Source organism: Oncorhynchus masou, chromosome 5 (assembly GCF_036934945.1).
Source record: "Oncorhynchus masou masou isolate Uvic2021 chromosome 5, UVic_Omas_1.1, whole genome shotgun sequence".
NCBI lineage: Eukaryota > Metazoa > Chordata > Actinopteri > Salmoniformes > Salmonidae > Oncorhynchus > Oncorhynchus masou.
Genome location: NC_088216.1, coordinates 71,665,824 through 71,686,703, shown reverse-complemented (window position 1 = coordinate 71,686,703; position 20,880 = coordinate 71,665,824). Strand labels below are relative to the sequence as shown.

At 42.0% G+C, this 20,880-nt stretch overlaps 1 protein-coding gene across 1 annotated transcript; it reads right to left on the bottom strand.

The window, feature by feature from the left end:
- Window positions 1–523: 523 nt before the first annotated feature.
- Window positions 524–19,801, bottom strand: LOC135540205 (metabotropic glutamate receptor 6-like). The gene is made up of 10 exons (XM_064966686.1): window positions 18,833–19,801; window positions 13,854–14,070; window positions 13,558–13,693; window positions 13,239–13,393; window positions 12,953–13,093; window positions 12,644–12,844; window positions 5,472–5,611; window positions 4,721–5,344; window positions 4,266–4,577; window positions 524–763 (listed from the first exon to the last, which is right to left on the bottom strand). The coding sequence occupies exons 1-10, from the start codon at window positions 19,385–19,387 to the stop codon at window positions 524–526; spliced, it is 2,721 nt and encodes a 906-aa protein (XP_064822758.1). The 5' UTR covers window positions 19,388–19,801.
- Between the last annotated feature and the right edge of the window lie 1,079 nt (window positions 19,802–20,880).

The window sequence follows — 20,880 nt, the reverse complement described above, 5'->3', positions numbered from 1 at the left end:
TTCATTTCATTTCCATCCCAACCATGTGACAGTGTAGCCTTCACCATTGATCAAAAGCTGTGCTTTGCCAAGAAAGACCATGCTAAGCTGTCATCTGTAAGGCGCCAAGTGTCGCATTCATCTCTGGTTTCCTGCTGGGTTATCTAAAGTGATTGAAGAGAGAGCAATTACTATTGTCTTAGTGAAAAATGAACACTGTAATCTGTTTCTGTTATTGTGAATACATACAGTAACACAGGGCACAGAAAAAAGGGTTCCGAATGGGTTCTTCGGCTGTCACATAGGACAACCATTATTGGTTACAAGTAGTTAACCTTTTTGGTTCTAGGTGGAACCCTTTCAGTTCCAGGTAGAACCCTTTTGGTTTCCATGTGGAGGTTCTACATGGAACCCAAAAGGTTTCTAAATGGAACTGAAAGGGTTCTACCTGGAACCTAAAAGGGTTCTCCCATGGGGACAGCCGATGAACCAATTTAGGTTCTAAATAGCACCTTTTTCTGCCTGGACACCGACTCTGCTTTACTCACTGTGATCTGTCAGGGACTATGGCGCTACTTTTGGACTCTCCGTTCTGCTTGTCTTCTTTCTGGGAGAGTTGTGTGGTCACTGCTGAAGCCACAGCCTTGAAGCTGCGTTTGCGTTTCTGCACGTTCTGCTCCGGAAGGAAGATGATGACATAGACCTTAGGGATGTACAACATGCCGAGCGACACAGTGGCACTCAGGCTCATGGACACCGTCAGGGTGGTGGTCTGGATGAACATCTGGAGCAGATAGAAGGCAGGGTGAAAGTTAACAATAAATACCTCAGTATAAACCTAGACATTTGACAATAGGGGTTGGATTGCCTGGCTGGGTACTACGTGAATTGCATGTGTTGCATTCACAACTCAAAATATGATTTTTTAAATGTTTTATTATCTATCCTATGCCTGTAATTCTTTCTATTAATCAGAGAATAACCTGAGAATGAGTATATAGTATTCTGAGAATATGCTGAGAATACAGTAAACATTCAATAAACAATGTATGGAGGTTGTCTAACATAATATTTTCCATGGCAATCCCCATGACACCTTTATTATGCCTAACTACTATACGATGTCTGAAGAAGCTATATGATGAGAAGTCTCAGAGGTACACAGCATACAGACGTTGTTCCTTCATCTGAATGTCCAGGAGCTGTTCTGAATGACTGTGTGATAATGCTCTCGGTAGCCGATGTGAGCAAGACCATTAAACAGGTCAACATTCACAAAGCCGCAGGGCCAGACAGATTACCAGGACGTGTACTCAAAGAATGCGCGGACCAACTGTCAAGTGTCTTCACTGACATTTTCAACCTCTCCCTGACCGAGTCTGTAAAACCTACATGTTTCAAACAGGCCACCATAGTCCCTGTAACCAAGGAAGCGAAGGCAACCTGCCTAAATGATTACTACCCCGTAGCACTCAAGTCGATAGCCATGAAGTGCTTTGAAAGGCTGGTCATGGCTCACATCAACACCATCCTCCCGGATACCATAGACCCACACCAATTTCCATACCGCCCCAACAGATCCACAGATGACGTAATCTCAATCACACTCCACACTGCCCTTTCTAATCTGGACAAAATGCTGTTCATTGATTACAGCTCAGTGTTCAACCCCATAGTGCCCACGAAGCTCATCACTAAGATAAGGACCCTGGGACTAACCACCTCCCTCTGCAACTGGATCCTGGACTTCCTGACGGGCTGCCCCCAGGTGGTAAGGGTAGGCAACAACACATCTGCCACGCTGATCGTCAACACTGGGGCCACTCAGGGCTGTGTACTCAGTCCCCTCCTGTACTCCCTGTTCACCCACGACTGCGAGGCCAAACACGACTCCAACACCATCATTACATTTGCTGATGACAATAGTGGTAGGCCTGATCACCGCCAACGATGAGACAGCCTATAGGAAGGAGGTCAGAGAACTGGCAGTGTGGTGCCAGGAAAACAACCTTTCCCTCATTGTGAGAAAGACAAAGGAGCTGATCATGGACTACAGGAAAAGGCTGGCCGAACAGGCCCCCATTAACATCGATGGGACTGTAGTGGAGTGGGTCGAGAGTTTCAAGTTCCTTGATGTCCACATCACCAACGAACTATCATGGTCCAAACGCACCAAGACAGTCATGAAGAGGGCATAACAAAACTTTTTCCCCCTCAGGAGACAGAAAAGATTTGGCATGGGTCCCCAGATCCTCAAAATGTTCTACAGCTGCAACATCGAGAGCATCCTGGCCGGTTGCATCACCGCCTGGTATGGCAACTGCTCGGCATCGAACCGTAAGGCGCTACAGAGGGTAGTGCGTACAGCCCAGTACATCACTGGGGCCAAGCTTCCTGCCATCCAGGATGTATATAATAGGTGGTGTCAGAGGAAAGCCCATCAAATTATCAGAGACTCCAGTCACCCATGCCATAGACTGTTTTCTCTGCTACCGCACGTCAAGCGGTACCGGAGCACCAAGTCTAGGTCCAAGAGGCTCCTTAACAGGTTCTACCCCCAAGCCATAAGACTGTTGAACAATTAATCAAATGGCCACCTGGACTATTTACATTGACCCCCCTCCTTTGTTTTTACACTGCTGCTACTCGCTGTTTATTATCTATGCATAGTCACTTCACCCCTACCTACATGTACAAATTGCCTTGACTAACCTGTACCCCCGCACATTGACTCGATACCAGTACCACCTGTATATAGCCTCGTCATTGTTATGCTATTGTAACTTTTTATGATTTTAAATGTTTTACTTTAGTTTATTTGGTCCATTTGTTCTTAACTCTTCCTGAACTGCACTGTTGGTTAAGGGCTTGTAAGTAAGCATTTCACTTGTCTACACTTGTTGTATTCGGCGGATGTGACAAATAAAGTTTGATTTGATTTGATTTTAGACGGCTGTGTTTTTAGCCGAATAGATTTATAACCCAGTAACTATAAACACTGAGGAGTGGTGCTCTATTCATGGGTATTTTAGCTAATCATCTTGGTGTTCCTCTGTTGTCAGCCTGGCAACAACAGTAATGAGAACAGACTTGTGGTCTGAGTCCAATACACTGACAATTCAAAAGCAGTACACCTCATGAATTAATAAATAGCTACATGGCACAATATCCTGAGGGGATAACCTACATATCTTTTCATTTCTATATTCTCTGTCCTCTTCTTTGTTATGTTTTTTATTGGCTCTCAATGACCTGGCCAGCACTGATGTGGCAACGCATGGATGACCAGAGAGCACCGTTCACATGCATTAATATTAAAGACATCATGACCCCAGGCTAGTGCTAGGTACAGTATGGCTCAGCAACTAAGTGGCATTGAAATATGACAAAGGGCAGTTCTAATGAGAACCAAAGGCAATACAGACCAGAGAGAGAGATTTTCTTATCATGTGCATCAGTAATCAAGTCAACTATCCAGACTACAACAACACACATTGAAGTAAGTCAGTATAAAATGTAAAAACATAGCCAACCCTAAGTTTGCCGTGCTCTCCCAAGTCTAACACCTTCCATTCACACTTCCCTAATGATCAGCATGCAATTATTGACACTTTTCTTTGTACCTCTCAAAATCTAATGCATCAATACCCCTGCATTCCTACCTAATAACACTGTTTTACTGTTATTGTGCTGTTATAATACTGTCTGCAACTAATGGAATCTGACAACTAAATGTTATTGATGCTATATTTAGACATTCTAAGCTATGAGTAACTGTGTAATTGAAAAGCATGTATGGGGTATTTTTTGTCACTCGGGGACCCATTTTGTCCCTGAGCTCATCTGACCTCATTTCTGAGTTCCCCTCGTCTTTGATTAATTTCATTTCCATTTGCAGAGGGTAAAATAGTTTAAATTCACCTGGGGGTTGGATCATTTCAGTTTGACTGACTCTTAATAACACGCCCTACTAGTCTGAATAAACTTCCATCTTTTAAATCTTGACCATTGTTCCACTGCTTTGTAAGCATAGAAATAAACCACAAGGTAAATTGGCATCTGTCATTCAAGGAAGAGGATGCTGAACATACTGTGAGTATGACAGGGAACAAACTAGCATTTAATAACAGTGTTGACAGTTCTTTAATAGAGAAGTTAACTCTAGAACCAATTCTAGAAAACATGGTTTTATGGTTGCTTTAAAAAAAAATGTTTTATCAAAAATGAACTTTTTTCCTGCAGGGTAAATACCAGCAATTATATAAATATAACATTGAATTTCAAACCTTCTCAGTAGACTGGGCTGTGCCAAAGAAGATGGGCACAAAGGCCAGCCACACGATGCAGGTGGTGTACATGGTGAAGCCAATGGGTTTCGCCTCGTTGAAGGTCTCTGGCACCCCTCTGCTCTTGATGGCGTACACAGTGCAGGTCACCATCAGCACGATACTGTAGCTCAAGCAGAGGACCAGGGCCAGGTCGGACATGTCACATTTCAGGACCCCACGTGCAAACTCTGGGTTGGGCGGGTGCTGCTCCTCATAGTCTATGATGGTGTGTGGGGGCACCACTCCGAACCAGATGAAAACTCCAAGTAACTGTGGATATACACAGAATTAGCTAAATATTGATGTGGCCCATGGTTCAGCCGTTCGATCTAATTCTACTGTATACCATTCCAGACACCATTACTGCCTCGTTTTCATCACATGCAGTAGGAGAGAGGCAGAAACCCACTCACCTGCACTCCAATGAGTATAAAGGTGATGATGAGCTGAGAAGCAGGGCTGATGAACGGAGGTGGCGTGACTGCTTTCTTGCCCTGCTCAAAAATACGGTAAATGCGGTTGGTCTTGGTGAGCATAGCTGAGTAGGTAATACACATGCCCAGGCCCAGCAGCAGCCTGCGGAATGCACATACTGGGGCGCTGGGCTCTGCAATCATGAGGAAGGTGATGAGGTAGATGAGGAAGATGCCTGTCAGGAGAACATAGCTGAGCTCCCGGCCGGAGGCCCGGACGATGGGGGAGTTGTTAAAGCGGATGAAGGTGATGATGCATCCAGAGGTGGCTAAGATGCCCAAGACAGCCAGGAACACAGGGATGATGGCCCAGGGGGAGCTCCACTCCAGCTTGATAATGGGTGTGGACCGGCAGCCCGTCCGGTTTGGCATGGGACGCATGTCGAAGGGACACATGTCACAGTTTAGCTCATCCAGCTGGTACTGATATCCGTCACACAGCTCGCAGTGCCAGCAGCAGGGCACACCCTTCACCATCTTCTTCCTCTCTCCTAGCTCACAGGGGAAACTGCACACCGAGTCAGGGACTGCACTGTCCCCACCCGACCACTGCATCTCCTCAGCCTTCCACAGAAACAGAGACAGAAACAGACACAGTGACAGAAACCATGCTGAAGAACATCAAGTGATAAAAACACTGATAAAGTGAACATCAACATAGCTAAATGAAAAAGGCCAAACAAATGTTTACATTGAGTCGTAGATAGTTTGTCCACTGGCCAATACACCGGTAGCCAGGGTTGGTGGTGTTTGAGAGCTGGAACTGGAAGATGTCATAGCGACCAGGAGCATCTCCATTCTCATTGAACATGACCCCAGTCCCTGCACTGCCTGTTGGATAGAGGAGCAGGGATTTTCAACAGGGCTAACCACTATTGGGCAGTATATTGTATGCACCAGAAAGGATCAGTAGTGTTCCCTGGTGGACTGCTTAAACCTTTGACCAAAGAAAAATGTAACATTAGAGGAGGTGAACCTACAAGACTTGTGTCTTATGCAATCAGGGCAAAGCTGAGCATAAGATTCTTCCTGTGGAGGGTTCTTTTCCATACATGATGCTATTCTTTCTGTACTCTCTGGTCTGTTGCCTTAACACTATAGCTTGTTCCTGCCTGTTCTGTTCAGGCATTCAATCAGAGAGGGCTTTCTATACAAAGGTCATCCACTAAGAGGGAAAAGGAAATAGCTATGCTTTCATAGAGAGCTCCTTGGACTCCAAACAGTGATAAAGAAATGTATTTTTTATGAAAGATGGAGCTAAAAAGAGAAGTGTGTCTTGTGTATGAAGAAAGAAGAGAGGCAGCCCTGGGGAAGAAGAGTGCATTGAAGGGATGTGCTGTGTACTGGGGCTTAGTACATTAGCAGAGATCCCAAGGCTAATGCAGAGTGCAGTGCTGTCTTCAGACTGAACTCCCTCCACACTCTTCTCTTAAACCCATGGGACGTGATGGGAACCAGAAGTGGAAAAGGCTTCATGAAACCATTAGGCACACCATGTCATTTCAATGTGGAAATCTGGGTAACATTTGGTTGAGAATTTGATCAATGAGATTTCAACATGTATTCAACCACTCAGAAAGGCAGCCAGAAGGTTGTTGAATTCTCAATGTGTTATCACTATGCTTTCAACAATCTTAAAGCACAACCCAATTCCAATGGAAAAACAATGTCAGAATTTTGGCTTAGCTGTCATCTAAATGTATTATCACTGCACTTTTAACCATTTAAAATCACAACAAAGTTAATAACATTTTACTGCAGTTGGCTAAATCAGGGTCACACAGAGTGTTTCTTGGTAGTCTTAAATAAATCTACTTTGAAACAAAAGTATATACATCACACACATGATTAGGGGCTTAAAAAAATGAAGACACCTGTATCACAATATTACACGTTATATAAATCACAGAACACTTAAATATAACAAAACAGTTTAAAATATAAAAAACATTCCACCCATGACGCCACTAAAGGGTGATTTGGTATTTTGACTGCAGGAAAGGTCTACAATGGGAATACAAAATCAGATATTTTGTATTATATCACTGTGCTTCATCTATTAGCACAACTAAATGACCTGGATTGCAGTTGAAATTACATTAAAAGTGTAAGTGATAAATGCTGTTCAAGATTTTGCACAGATTAATGTAGCAATTATGACGATCTCCACAGACCTGGGATATTTGCATGCTATCTCTTCAACATGCACACTTTCTATGATAACATAAGAAAACATTTATAGTTACAGTAACCTCAAAATGTGGCCATGGACGTGTCCCTCATTTTAGGTTGAATAAATACTGATACATTAGTTTGTAAGATTACCTTAACTTTAGGCTATTTACTGTTTTATAAAAGTCATATTGAATTGTACCCAACCAAATATCACAATTTAAAGGAGATTTATCTAATACTTGGACAGTTCCATCGGAGCCTCTCGCTTAATCCTATTCTTTAACTCGTTTTGGGGGTTTAGTTGGAGACGTGAATCCAACATATGATTTATTTGTCGACAAGTTCATAGGCTATTTACTGTATTGCAAAGTTATATTGAATTGTGTTTGTTTGTCAACGCATCAAAATATTAACATTTAAATGAGATGTATCTTTTGTGCCACGGATTTAGTCTGGCTTTAATTCCAGTTTGTCCGGATTCATGTTTCCATATCAACCAAAAATCAAAGTTAAAGAATAGGACTAAATCAAATCAAATGATTTAAAGTGCATTTAAAGTTTGATTTGATTTTGTCTTATTCTTTAAATTCGATTTTTGGTTGAGATGGAGATGTGAATCCAACATATTAATTATTAACTTGAACATTACATGTGAAATCAACTTGAAACCAGCTTGAAACATTAGGGCCTATATATATTGTCTATTTTTAGTTTAATTCTAGGTTGAATTGAAACAATAACAGTTGATGACTTTGCAAATGCTTTACAGGCCTAAATAGCATCATTGATTATACAGTTGAAGTGTGAAGTTTACATACGCTTAGGTTGGAGTCATTAAAACTTGTTTTTCAACCACTCTGCTTATTTCTTGTTAACAAACTATAGTTTTGGCAAGTCGTTTAGGACATCTACATTGTGAATGACACAAGTAATTTTTCCAACAATTGTTTACAGACAGATTATTTCACTTATAATTTACTGTATCACAATTCCAGTGGGTCAGAAGTTTACATACACTAAGTTGGCTGTGCCCTTAAAAAGCTTGGAAAATTCCAGAAAATGATGTCATGGTTTAAGAAGCCTCTGATAAGCTAATTGTCAGTTAGCTTATCAGTTGAGTTGAGTCAATTGGAGGTGTACCTGTGGATGTATTTCAAGGCCTACCTTCAAACTCAATTCCTCTTTGCTTGACATCATGGGAAAATCAAAACAAATCAGCCAAGACCTCAGAAAAAAAATTGTACCACATGTCTGGTTCATCCTTGGGGGCAATTTCCAAACGCCTGAAGGTACCACGTTCATCTGAACAAACAATAGTACGCAAGTATAAACACCATGGGACCACGCAGCCGTCATACCACTCAGGAAGGAGACGTGTTCTGTCTCCTAGAGATGAACGTACTTTGGTGCGAAATGTTGCAAATCAATCCCAGAACAACAGCAAAGGACCTTGTGAAGATGCTGGAGGAAACAGGTACAAAGTATCTATATAGTAAAACGAGTCCTATATCGACATAACCTGAAAAGCCGTTCAGCAAGGAAGAAGCCAATGCTCCAAAACTGCCATAAAAAAAGCCAGACTACGGTTTGCAACTGTACATGGGGACAAAGATGGTACCTTTTGGAGAAATGTCCTCCGATCTGATAAATCAAAAATATAACTGTTTGGCCATAACGACCATTGTTATGTTTGGAGAAAAAAGGGGAGGCTTGCAAGCCGAAGTACACCATCCCAACCGCAAAGCACGGGGGTGGCAATATCATGTTGTGGGGGTGCTTTGCTGCAGGAGGGACTGGTGCACTTCACAAAATAGATGGCATCATGAGGGTGGACAATTATGTGGATATATTGAAGCAATATCTCAAGACATCAGTCAGGAAGTTAAAGCTTGGTCGCAAACGGGTCTTCTAAATGGACAATGACCCCAAGCATACTTCCAAAGTTGTGGAAAATGGCTTAAGGACAACAAAGTCAAGGTATTGGAGTGGCCATCACAAAGCCCTGACCTCAGAAATGTCTGGGCAGAACTGAAAAAAGTGTGTGCGAGCAAGGAGTCCTACAAACCTGACTCAGTTTCACCAGCTCTGTCAGGAGGAATGGGCCAAAATTCACCCAACTTATTGTGGGAAGGTTGTGGAAGGCTACTGAAACGTTTGACCCAAGTTAAATAATTTAAAGACAATGCTACCAAATATTAATTGACTGTATGTAAACTTCTGACCCACTGGAAATGTAATGAAAGAAATTAAAGCTGAAATACATCATTCTCTCTCCTATTATTCTGACATTTCATATTCTTAAAATAAAGTGGTGATCCTAACTGACTTAATTAAGATTTTTACTGGGATTAAATGTCAGTAATTGTGAAAAACAGAGTTTAAATGTATTTCGCTAAGGTGTATGAAAACTTCAGACTTCAACTGTATATACAAAAGCATGTGGACACCCCTTCAACTTAGTGGATTTGGCAATTTCAGCCACACCCGTTGCTGACAAGTGTATAAAACCGATCACACAGCCGGGAAATCTCCATAGACAAACATTGGCAGGAGACAGTGGTGGGAAAAGTACCCAATGTTCGTACTTGAGTAAAAGTAAAGATACCTTCATAGAAAATGACTTAAGTAAAAGGGAAAGTCACCCAGTAAAATTTTACTTGAGTAAAAGTCTAAAAGTATTTGGTTTTAAATATACTTAAGTATCAAATGTAAATGTAATTGCTAAAATATACATAGGTATCAAAAGTAAAAGTAGAAGTATATGGCAAATCATTTTCAAATTCCTTATATTAAGCAAACCAGATGACACAATTTTCTGTTTTGTTTATTTACGAATAGCCAGGGGCACACACCAACACTCAGATATACTTTACAAATCAAGTATTTGTGTTTAGTGAGTCCGCCAGATAGGAGGCAGTAGGGATGACCAGGGGTGTTCTCTGGGTAAGTACGTAATTTGGACCATTTTCCTGTCCTGTTAAGGATTCAAAATGTAACAAGAACTTTTGGGTGTCAAGGAAAATGTATTCAATAAAATGTATATAATTTCCTTTAGGAATGTAGTGAAGTAAAAGTTGTCAAAAAATATAAATAGTAAAGTACAGATACCCCAACAACTACTTAAGTAGTACTTTAAAGTATTTTTACTTAAGTACTTTATACCACTGGCAGTAGAATGGCCTTATTGAAGAGCTCAATGACTTTCAACATGGCAACATCATAGGATTCCATCTCTCCTACAAGTCAATTCGCCCCGATAAGTACTGGTATTGTGAAGTGGAATCGTCTCGGGAGCAACAACAGCTCAGCACCGAAGTGGTAGGCCACACAAGCTCACAGAACGGGACCGCCGAGTGCTGAAGCGCATAACACATAAAAATCGTCTGTCCTCGGTTGCAACACTCACTACCGAGTTCCAAACTGCCTCTGGAAGTAACTGTTCGTCAGGTGTTTCATGAAATGGGTTTCAATGTCCCAGCAGCCGTACACAAGCCTAAGATCACCGTGCACAATACCAAGTGTCAGCTGGAGTGGTTTAAAGCTTGCCGCCATTGGAGCAGTGGAAATTAGTTCTCTGGAGTGATGAATCACGCTTCACCACTGGCAGTCCGACGGACAAATCTGGGTTTGGCGGATGCCTGGAGAACACTACCTGCCCCAGTGCATAGTGCCAGTTTGGTTGAGGAGGAATAATGGCCTGGGGCTGTTTTTCATGGGCACAAAGTGAGGTCCATACAGAAATGGTTTGTCAAGCACGGTGTGGAAGAACTTGACTGGCCTGCACAGAGCCCTGACCTCAATCCCATCGAACACCTTTGGGATGAATTGGAACGCCAACTGCGAGCCAGGCCAAATCGCCCAACATCAGTGCCCTCTTGTGGCTGAATGGATGTAACGGCTGTTGTTGGTGGAAGGAGTGGAGGACCAAAGCGCAGCGTGGTAAGTGTTCATATTTTTAATAAAACAACTGAACAAAACAACAAAACGACAAACGAACAGTCCTGTAAGGTGCCGAAAAACACAAAACAGAAAATAATAACCCACAACTTAAATGGGGAAAACAGGCTACCTAAGTATGATTCTCAATCAGAGACAACGAACGACACCTGCCTCTGATTGAGAACCATACCAGGCCAAACACATAAACACAACATAGAAAAAAGAACATAGACTACCCACCCCAACTCACGCCCTGACCAAACTAACACAAAGACATAATAAAGGAACTAAGGTCAGAACGTGACAATGCAAGCAAGTCCACACAGCAATTGTATTTACTTTGCTGCTCTTTTGCACACCAATATCACTACTTACACACCATCATCTGCTCATCATCATCTGCTCATCTATCACTCCAGTGTTAATCTGCTAAATTGTAATGACTTTGCTACTATGGCCTATTTATTGCCTTACCTCCTCATGCCATTTGCACACACTGTATATAGACTTTCTTTTTTTCTATTGTGTTATTGAATGTAAGCTTGTTTATTCCATGTATCTCTGTGTTGTTGTTTCTGTCGCACTGCTTTGCTTTATCTTGGCCAGGTCGCAATTGTAAATGAGAACTTGTTCTCAACCAGCTTACCTGGTTAAATAAAGGTGAAATTTAAAAAATAAAAAATCAATTATTGGGCACAGACAACAGCACAAAAGCAAGAAGGTAGAGACAGGTAGAGACAGTATTGATTGAGTCTTTGAATGATGAGATGGAGATAAAACTGTCCAGTTTGAGTGTTTTTGACAGCTCGTTACAGTTGCAGCGAACTGAAAAGAGGAGCGACCCAGGGATGTGTGTGCTTTGGGGATCTTTAATAGTATGTGATTGGCAGAACGGGTGTTGTATGTGGAGGATGAGGGCTGTAGTATGTATCTCAGATAGGGGGAGTGAGGCCTAAGAGGGTTTTATAAATAAGCATCAACCAATGTTGCAACATCTAGCCTTCCCAGAAGATAGCAGCAAAGGGGGGACCAACTCCATATTAACGCCCATGATTTTGGAATAAGATGTTCGACGAGCAGGTGAACACATACTTTTGGTCTTGTAGTGTACTTTATACAAGGTTTGCCTATGCTTAAAATGTGTTACAATGATGACACAATCCTGTGGTTGAAATTCCACCCTCAAAACAACAGTTGATAACTTTCACATCCAATGTATTTTCCATTTAAATTACACGTCACAATACGTTGACAAATTACGTTGACACAACATTGATTCAACTGGTTTGTGCATTTTCTCTATACACTTTCTAACCATTTTTTTAAACAATTTAATTTATCAAGAATATATTCTGGTTTGACAGCAACAACAAAAATAAAAGTCAGGATGGAAAATATATTTTCAAACTTGATTTAAACAAAGTCTATAGAATGTTCCAAGATCTGATTGATTGCTGCTCCAATGGAATCCCTCAAGACCCTAAGAGCTGTTGGAAATTACCGCCTGCCTGAAACCTCTACCTGTTTTGGTAGGATGGAGTTTTGGCCTTCCATGGTGACATCATCATGCACTAAATTAGTTAAAAGGCCACTCAAACCACTCCCAGACAATCCTGGCAAAAGTTGTGTTTGAGAAATTGCCCTTTGCTAAGAAGCAATTTTTGTACTTAATTGTTATCCAGAAATGATATTGATATTGCAATAAAAACGGACCTTTAATGACCCATGCTCCCTACATTTCCAACTCACCATTAAAGTTGACTGAGCGAATGTATTGGAGCAGCTGACTCCCTTCCACTGGGTCCATCTTCTCACAGACACCCATGGAGCCCGGACAGAGGTCCAGGTGCATGCTGTGTAAGGCATGGGCCATGACATACACCGCGTCAATCACAAACTGTACCTTCCCTTCCTGCTCATACTGAGATTCCTGAGCGATTCTCTCTTCACCTGAAGAAGAGAGGAAGGGTGGCATACAATGGTTAAAGCCAGTGTAGCCTATAAATAAATCTGCTGATTTGAGATATAACATATGTCAGAAGTAACCTCTTCTCCTACCTGTACATTTTCTCCTACCAAGGTCGTACTTGATACCTGCTCGGGTCAGTTTACATTTGAAGTCGTCCTCCCAGTATTCAGCAAACCAGATGTTCCTTCTGTTGTTTTCCAGAGATCTTGAGGTGAAGTAGGAGTCAAAACCTTGGTAAAGAACCAACAGAGGACAAACAGAACATCACTATCACCATATGTTTAAGACTTTCCCATCACCCACTGAAGTTAAAGTCATACTGAATACCAAAATATAATGTATCTCTGCAATACCTTTTCCATATGTTTTCCTTACCGTCGATGGAGGCCCTCTTAGGGAGGATGGTGACAGCCCCCTCAGCCACATCCTCCTGGTCCAGGATGGGCGAGCTCTTGGCCCCCCAGCTGTCAGAGCCCACAAAAAGGAAGTGACCCGTCAGGTTGGCCCTCTTTGCTGCCTCTAAGACACGTCTGCGAGAAGTGGTGGTAAGACATTAGCACACTGGTCATTTAGTAGCTCTAGACTCTATAAGAACTTGGTACTGTAGAGCTTAGAGAACAAGTAGAACATGGTGGTTATGTGACAACCTTCCTATGGAAAGGAAAGGAAAAGTTACTACTAAGTTACCACTCACCTGATGTCGTCCTCATTGGCAAAGATGATGACCCCACGAGCATTAGAGGTCTCCATTAATCTCTTAATGATCTTATCAAAGCCCCCTGGTTTGGGCTCTCGGGGGATTTTAATGGATTGGGCGATGCATAGACCTCCTGAATAAAGGGAGAAGAAAGACACAAGATTCAAACCATCAAGGTGTTTCTTCATTGGACCTCATATCCTCCCCATACAGTACAATCAATTGCAACACCATAGTGGCCATGGTTACGCTACATCAGAAAATGTCAGTTTACCACTAAATTCAGTACAAACCTGCCTCTCGAGATATCTGGAGGAAGGCATCGACACCACTCTCTCCGTAATTTCCTTCTGAGGCCAGTGTAGATACATAGTTCCACCCCATAGCCTTGACGATGTCCACCATGGCCTGGGCCTGGTAGGAGTCAGGAGGGACCACACGGGAAAAGAACTCATAGCGGCTTTTGTCACTCAGCTCTGGAGCTGTGGACGCATAACTAATCTGGGGGATCTGAAAGATACAGATGTTACATGATGTTAATGGCTGCACGTGCTGAACTTCAAAAAGATACCAGAGACAATCATTACATTCAAAAGGACAGTTACTGGATGTTGGAAAGTTACTGAACCATGTGGGCCTTTCTCTGCAGCACCAGGCACCATGTGTCATTTATCAAATCAATCTTCGTCTGGATAAATCATACACACAGTTGGTAAACAAACAACATAATACCACCAGGCATTTTGTCCCATTTTGTCCCCATGTACAGTCCCAACACTATAATGGAGGGTGCTGAATAGTTCTCACTTGTCCAGCCAATGTAATCCACTGGAACATTCATACAGTGTAATATTGCTACAGCAATAACTACTGGACTGTGTCGGCCATAAAAGCCAACGTCATGGTAAAATACAGATGATAAATTCCACCGCAGTAAAAGCATTTGTTTGGAAAAGAATTGATGAGAAGATTCATTTACTGGTGTGCTACTTCATTAATGACACAGTTTATGTGAGTGGTCTTGGCTCTGACCTCACTAATGCCTGCCCATGGTTTAATGAGAGGTTCTTTGTAGGGATGAGGAGAGAAAGGTAGACACAAGGGGTTGTGAAGGGAGAAGGAGAGAAGAGGGAGAGAACCATTTCACAGATTATCTGGAAGGATTATATGGGTTTTAGTCAAATTACGTTAAGCACAGAGGGAGAGAGACAGAGATCAAGAGACAAGGTTACCATTTCTCAGCTGTAAGCCATACAATATATTTCATTCTGATGGCCACGTGCAGCTTAAAATTGTTGCTTTACTTTCACCCTTTCCCTCGAGTGGGAACATTCATATATTACTCTGATACAGATCTAAGATCTTAATTTGATCACCCTGTTGCAAGTGAACTCTCCTGCACTGCAGGACATGTTAATATTGTAGTGTATTTGAGGTGTAAAAAGGCTTCTGAAGTTTGTAATTTCGATTTTGAAATTTCAGACTTGATTTTCCCTTACGAAAAATATATCAACCCCAACAAAAATGTCCATTAATTATAATCCACATAATAATTCACATTTCCTGTTGCTGCAGGATTATTTTACTGGCTCAAATTAAGATCCCACATCTGCATGAATACCATATATGGCTCCAACTACACTGCTCAAAGAAATGAAGGGAACACTTAAACAACACAATGTAACTCCAAGTCAATCTCACTTCTGTGAAATCAAACTGTCCCCTTAGGAAGCAACATTGGTTGACAATAAATTTCACATGCTGTTGTGCAAATGGAATAGACAACAGGTGGAAATTATAGGCAATTAGCAAAGACACCCCCAATGAAGGAGTGGTTCTGCAGGTGGTGACCACAGACCACTTCTCAGTTCCTATGCTTCCTGGCCGATGTTTTGGTCACTTTTGAATGCTGGCGGTGCTTACACTCTAGTGGTAGCATGAGACGGAGTCTACAACCCACACAAGTGGCTCAGGTAGTGCAGCTCATCCAGGATGGCACATCAATGCGAGCTGTGGCAAGAAGGTTTGCTGTGTCTGTCAGCGTAGTGTCCGGAGCATGGAGGCGCTACCAGGAGACAGGCCAGTACATCAGGAGACGTGGAGGAGGCCGTAGGAGGGCAACAACCCAGCAGAAGGACCGCTACCTCCGCCTTTGTGCAACAGCCCAACACTGTGCATGACATTTGGCATTTGCCAGAGAACACCAAGATTGGTAAATTCACCACTGGCGCCCTGTGCTCTTCACAGATGAAAGCAGGTTCACACTGAGCACACGTGACAGATGTGACAGAGTCTGGAGACGCCGTGGAGAATGTTCTGCTGCCTGCAACATCCTCCAGCATGACCAGTTTGGCGGTGGGTCAGTCATCGTGTGGGGTGTCATTTCTTTGGGGGGTTGCACAGCCCTCCATGTGCTCGCCAGAGGTAGCCTGACTGCCATTGGGTACCGAGATGAGACCCCTTGTGAGACCATATGCTGCTGCGGTTGGCCCTGTGTTCCTCCTAATGCAAGACAATGCTAGACCTCATGTGGCTGGAGTGTGTCAGCAGTTCCTGCAAGAGGAAGGCATTGATGCTATGGACTGGCCCGCCCGTTCCCCAGACCTGAATCCAATTGAGCACATCTGGGACATCATGTCTCGCTCCATCCACCAACGCCACGTTGCACCACAGACTGTCCAGGAGATGGCGGATGCTTTAGTCCAGGTCTGGGAGGAGATCCCTCAGGAGACCATCCACCACCTCATCAGGAGCATGCCCAGGCGTAGTAGGGAGGTTATATAGGCACGTGGAGGCCACACACACTACTGAGCCTCATTTTGACTTGTTTTAAGGACATTACATCAAAGTTGGACCAGACTGTAGTGTGGTTTTCCACTTTAATTTTGAGTGTGACTCCAAATCCAGACTTCCATGGGTTGATACATTTGATTTCCATTGATCATTTTTGTGTGATTTTGTTGTCAGCACATTCAACTATGTAAAGAAAAAAGTATTTAATAAGAATATGTCATTCATTCAGATCTAGGATGTGTTATTTTAGTGTTCCCTTTATTTTTTTTAGCAGTGTATATAGTCTTCTGTTGGGGAGAGTGAAATTCAATACACCAAACATTGATAACATCAATAGTAACATTCATTTCCAATATTTACATTCCAACACGAATTCCTAAAATAACATTAAGCCTCCTTTAAACCAAAAGACAAGGATGACATCAATTATCTTCAGAAATCAATTGATTATGGCTGTCAGACAAATGTCTATCAAAAAATAAATAGACTGTTTTGCTATGTTGCAACCCTATCAGGTTATTTGGCCATGCCATGTATATTGTCAGTGCCAGGTGTGTTGAGTTCAATGACATTTACAGGGATCTCTGACCTCAACCCTATAGACAAACCTTACCCTTCCCAGAGCTCTTACAATTCACTCTCAAGATCAGGACAACTCAAACGTTTAATAAATACCACAGAGAACATGTAGTTCAGATGTCATGTTAGAATATTATGTATTGTGATTAAAATGAGAGAACAATCATATTAAATCATGAAAATTACGCTTTTAAACAAATTCTCTCTGACTCTGGTATTAGATAGAGGTGATACAATGCGTATTAAATCAGACTGAGGACATCACACATCAGACTCTATCTGAGTAACTGTGCAAACTCTAGAACGGTACATTATGGGATGGAACTTAAGGATTTTGGGCACAGGCCAGCTAGTAGACCACATTTTTAAGTAGCCCAGGTCCAAAATCTGTGCCATGCAATATTTGAAAACACAGTTTCTTTAGCCAGCAGGCTAGTTGGACACATTTTCTACAAGTCTGGTCTAAAGAATACTAGCCTCTGATAAGCAGGCTGACTTAATTTCCATCCCTGAGTACATACGTACAGGACAAGCCCCCCGGGGCGGCAGTGTAGCCTAGTGGTTAGAGCGTTGGACTAGTAACCGCAAGGTTGAGAATTCAAACCCCCGAGCTGACAAGGTACAAAATCTGTCGTTCTGCCCCTGAACAGGCAGTTAACCCACTGTTCCCAGGCCGTCATTGAAAATAAGAATTTGTTCTTAACTGACTTGCCTGGTTAAAAAATTTTTTTTTTGTTAAATCTGCAGAACACCGGTTAGAAAGTTGGTGATATCGTAGAACCAATGTCATCCCTCTGGCCTGATGCTCTATTTTCAGACTGGGTCCTAAGCTGTTGAGAGGGGCTTAATGGAGGATGGGATCTACAATTCTGTAGTTAACATCTTCACGATATGCAAGGTGACACCTTGGTTCCCAACTAATAGCTCTCCATAAAGATAATTAACTAGTGACAGAGGACTGGAGATGGTAGATGCTTAGCTTCTTGAACCTGAAGATTATTGAACCTAGTTGAAATGGCTAGTTTTAACAGCGACATTTCTAGATTACTAGTGGGTCATTAATGAGTCATGTCACTAAGTCACCGAGGGATTTAGGCAGCCCTAGTGTCCCGTTATAGCAATTAGCAGTGTATCTTATATTGAGTTTGTGTGAAATGAAACAGCTGAGGAAAATGCCAGGGTGTAAGTTCACAGCTGATTCATCAGGAAAAACCTATTCGCGGCTCAGAACATGGATTCACAGGGGAATGGTGTTCACTTTCCATAGACGTCATACCCTACTGCTACATCCCACTGGCACAGACGTTAGTTCAATGTGTAGTTTTGATTTATATCAAAACACACAATTGCCCCACACATTACATCATGTAAAGGTATATTAAAGGTCTGATTTGGCTGTTTTTATCTCAATATAAAATCATTTCTAGGTAACAATTAAATAACTTTTATTAAAATGGTCAAAAAGAAACAAAAATAGCTTTAATTTCTCAAGAAAGAATTTAGCCAAGATTGTGTGGGAGTGGTTTGAGTGGGGAGGGAAAAACTGAAAATGTGCTGTTATTGGCAGAGGTTTGGAGCTCTCTTTCTTATTGGTCTATTAACTGCATGGCGATGTCACCATGGAAGGCCAACACTCCTTCCCACCAAACCAGGAAGACATTTCAGGCAGTTTTTTCAAACAGTTCTTACACTAAAGGCATTATCATAATTTACACAATTTCACAGTATTATTCCAACCTCATAGTGTGGAAATATATATAAAACATAGGAAATCAAGTTTTTGACTGCACTGGGCCTTTAACTCTGCTGAAGAATATATGTACGTGTGTGAGGATAATGCTGTAGCATGGGAATATAGTACAGTGAGGGCTGCAATGCACAGCACAAGAAGGAGTCTCACCGCAAAGAGTCTCAGCACGTTGGCCACCATGATGGACACTGAGCTGCCGGATGCCCCGATTACTCCGACCACCCTCTCCGGTTTGGGAATGATGGGTGGCTCGCCATTAGAGCAGCGCACGTCTGAATTATCCTTCTGGATGAGGGCCTGGACGAAGGTTAGCGACTGCTCCAGGGCGTAGGTGTCTCTAGAACAGGTGTCCAGGATTCTGGCCCCCAGTGTGATGTTAGGCAGGAGGTCAGGGTCACTGTTGATCTGATCCAGGGCATACAGCATGGCCTCCATACGGTGGATACCTTTCTCCCGCTTGATCTCCCCACAGGGCACACCGGCTGGCCCACGGGAGTGCACTGGGAACAGGCCACCCAGGGTGATGTCCCCCTCAATCTTGATGGAGTGTGGTTGTGTGCCCTGCTGAGCCCATGTCTCTGGACTTAGACCCAGAAACAACATTAACAGTAACCTGGGAAATGTTGTTACATGACATCCAAACGGTGGACCAAACCCACAGCAGGACTGCGATTTGTGGCTCTGTGATGTCATGATTTTGGCCATCAAAGGTTTCTGTATCCAGTGTTAAAGTACCAGGCTCCTCCCTCTACCTTTGATACCTGTGAACAGTTTAATGAGGACATGTTGGTCTTTGGTTAAGTTAAATACATGTGTAGAGCTTTCATTACATACATTTAAACTAACACTGCATGAGTCAAATAACTATTTGTCATACAAATTGATCTGCAAATGCTCTAACCATGGCAGCAGAAATTACAATACACAATGTCTTGACATCACTGGCATATATATACTGAACAAAAATATGAATGCAACATGTAAAGTTTTGGTCACATGTTTCATGAGCTGAAATAAAAGATCCCAGAAATGTTCCAGACACACAAAAAGCTTATTTATCAAAACTTTTGTGCTAACATTTGTTTACATCCCTGTTAGTGAGCATTTTTACTTTGCCAAGATATTCCATCCACCTGACAGTGGTGGCATATCAAGAAGCTGATTAAACAGCATGATCATTACACAGATGCACCTAAAAGGCCACTCTAAAATATGCAGGGGGGGGGGCTGAGGAGTATTTCTGTCAGTAATTATGTGGGGAAAAACTACCGCTGCCCAGTCATGTGAAATCCATAGATTAGGGCCTAATGAATTTATTTATATTGATTGATGTCCTTATATGAAATGTAACTCAGTAAAATCTTTGAAGTTGTTGCATGTTGCATTTATATTTTTGTTCAGTGTATAATATTTCTAAACATTATCATTCAAGTAGACAATATAGGACATGCCACTTCAGTTCTTCACGACAGTCTCAAAATGAGCATAACAAATTTGTTTAAAAGTGTGTGTCTGTGTCCGAGAATATCTACTGCTCCTAGACTAGAAAATCAACCCGCTCAAACACCACAGCAGAGAGTCTTCATGAGTAAAGGTTATCTGTATTAAAAGGGTTGGACAAGTAAAACACAGCCAAGAGAGCAGCAAAGTGCATAGTAATAACATTGCATAAATATTTCACAAAAGCGAACATGGACAGATACAGTATATGTGTTTTATGTTATTTTTATTATGTTCTGTAATACTGTTTAGGTTTAATGAAACATAAGGGAGACATAGGGGTGACATAGGGGAGACATAGGGGAGACATAGGGGAGACATAGGGGAGACATAGGGGTGACATAGGGGAGACATAGGGGAGACATAGGGGAGACATAGGGGTGAGAGAAATAGAAGAATTAAGGTGCATGTTCAAGATCAAAATATGAACAAGGAATTTCATCCCGATATGACGCTAAGAATATATATACTGAAATATATATACTGAAATAGAGCTCACAGTTTGACTGCCTATCCAGCTTACTCTTCTTACATTTTCACTATGTGAGGGGGAGATCCGAATAAGTTATAACAGTATTGAAAATTGGTAAAATATTTGGTGTACCCGTTTCCTGCAATCAAATGACTGAGTGGCCTCAAGGATGTAATGTTATATTGTAAAAAAAAAAAATCATAATTAATATACTTTTTTTTTTGAA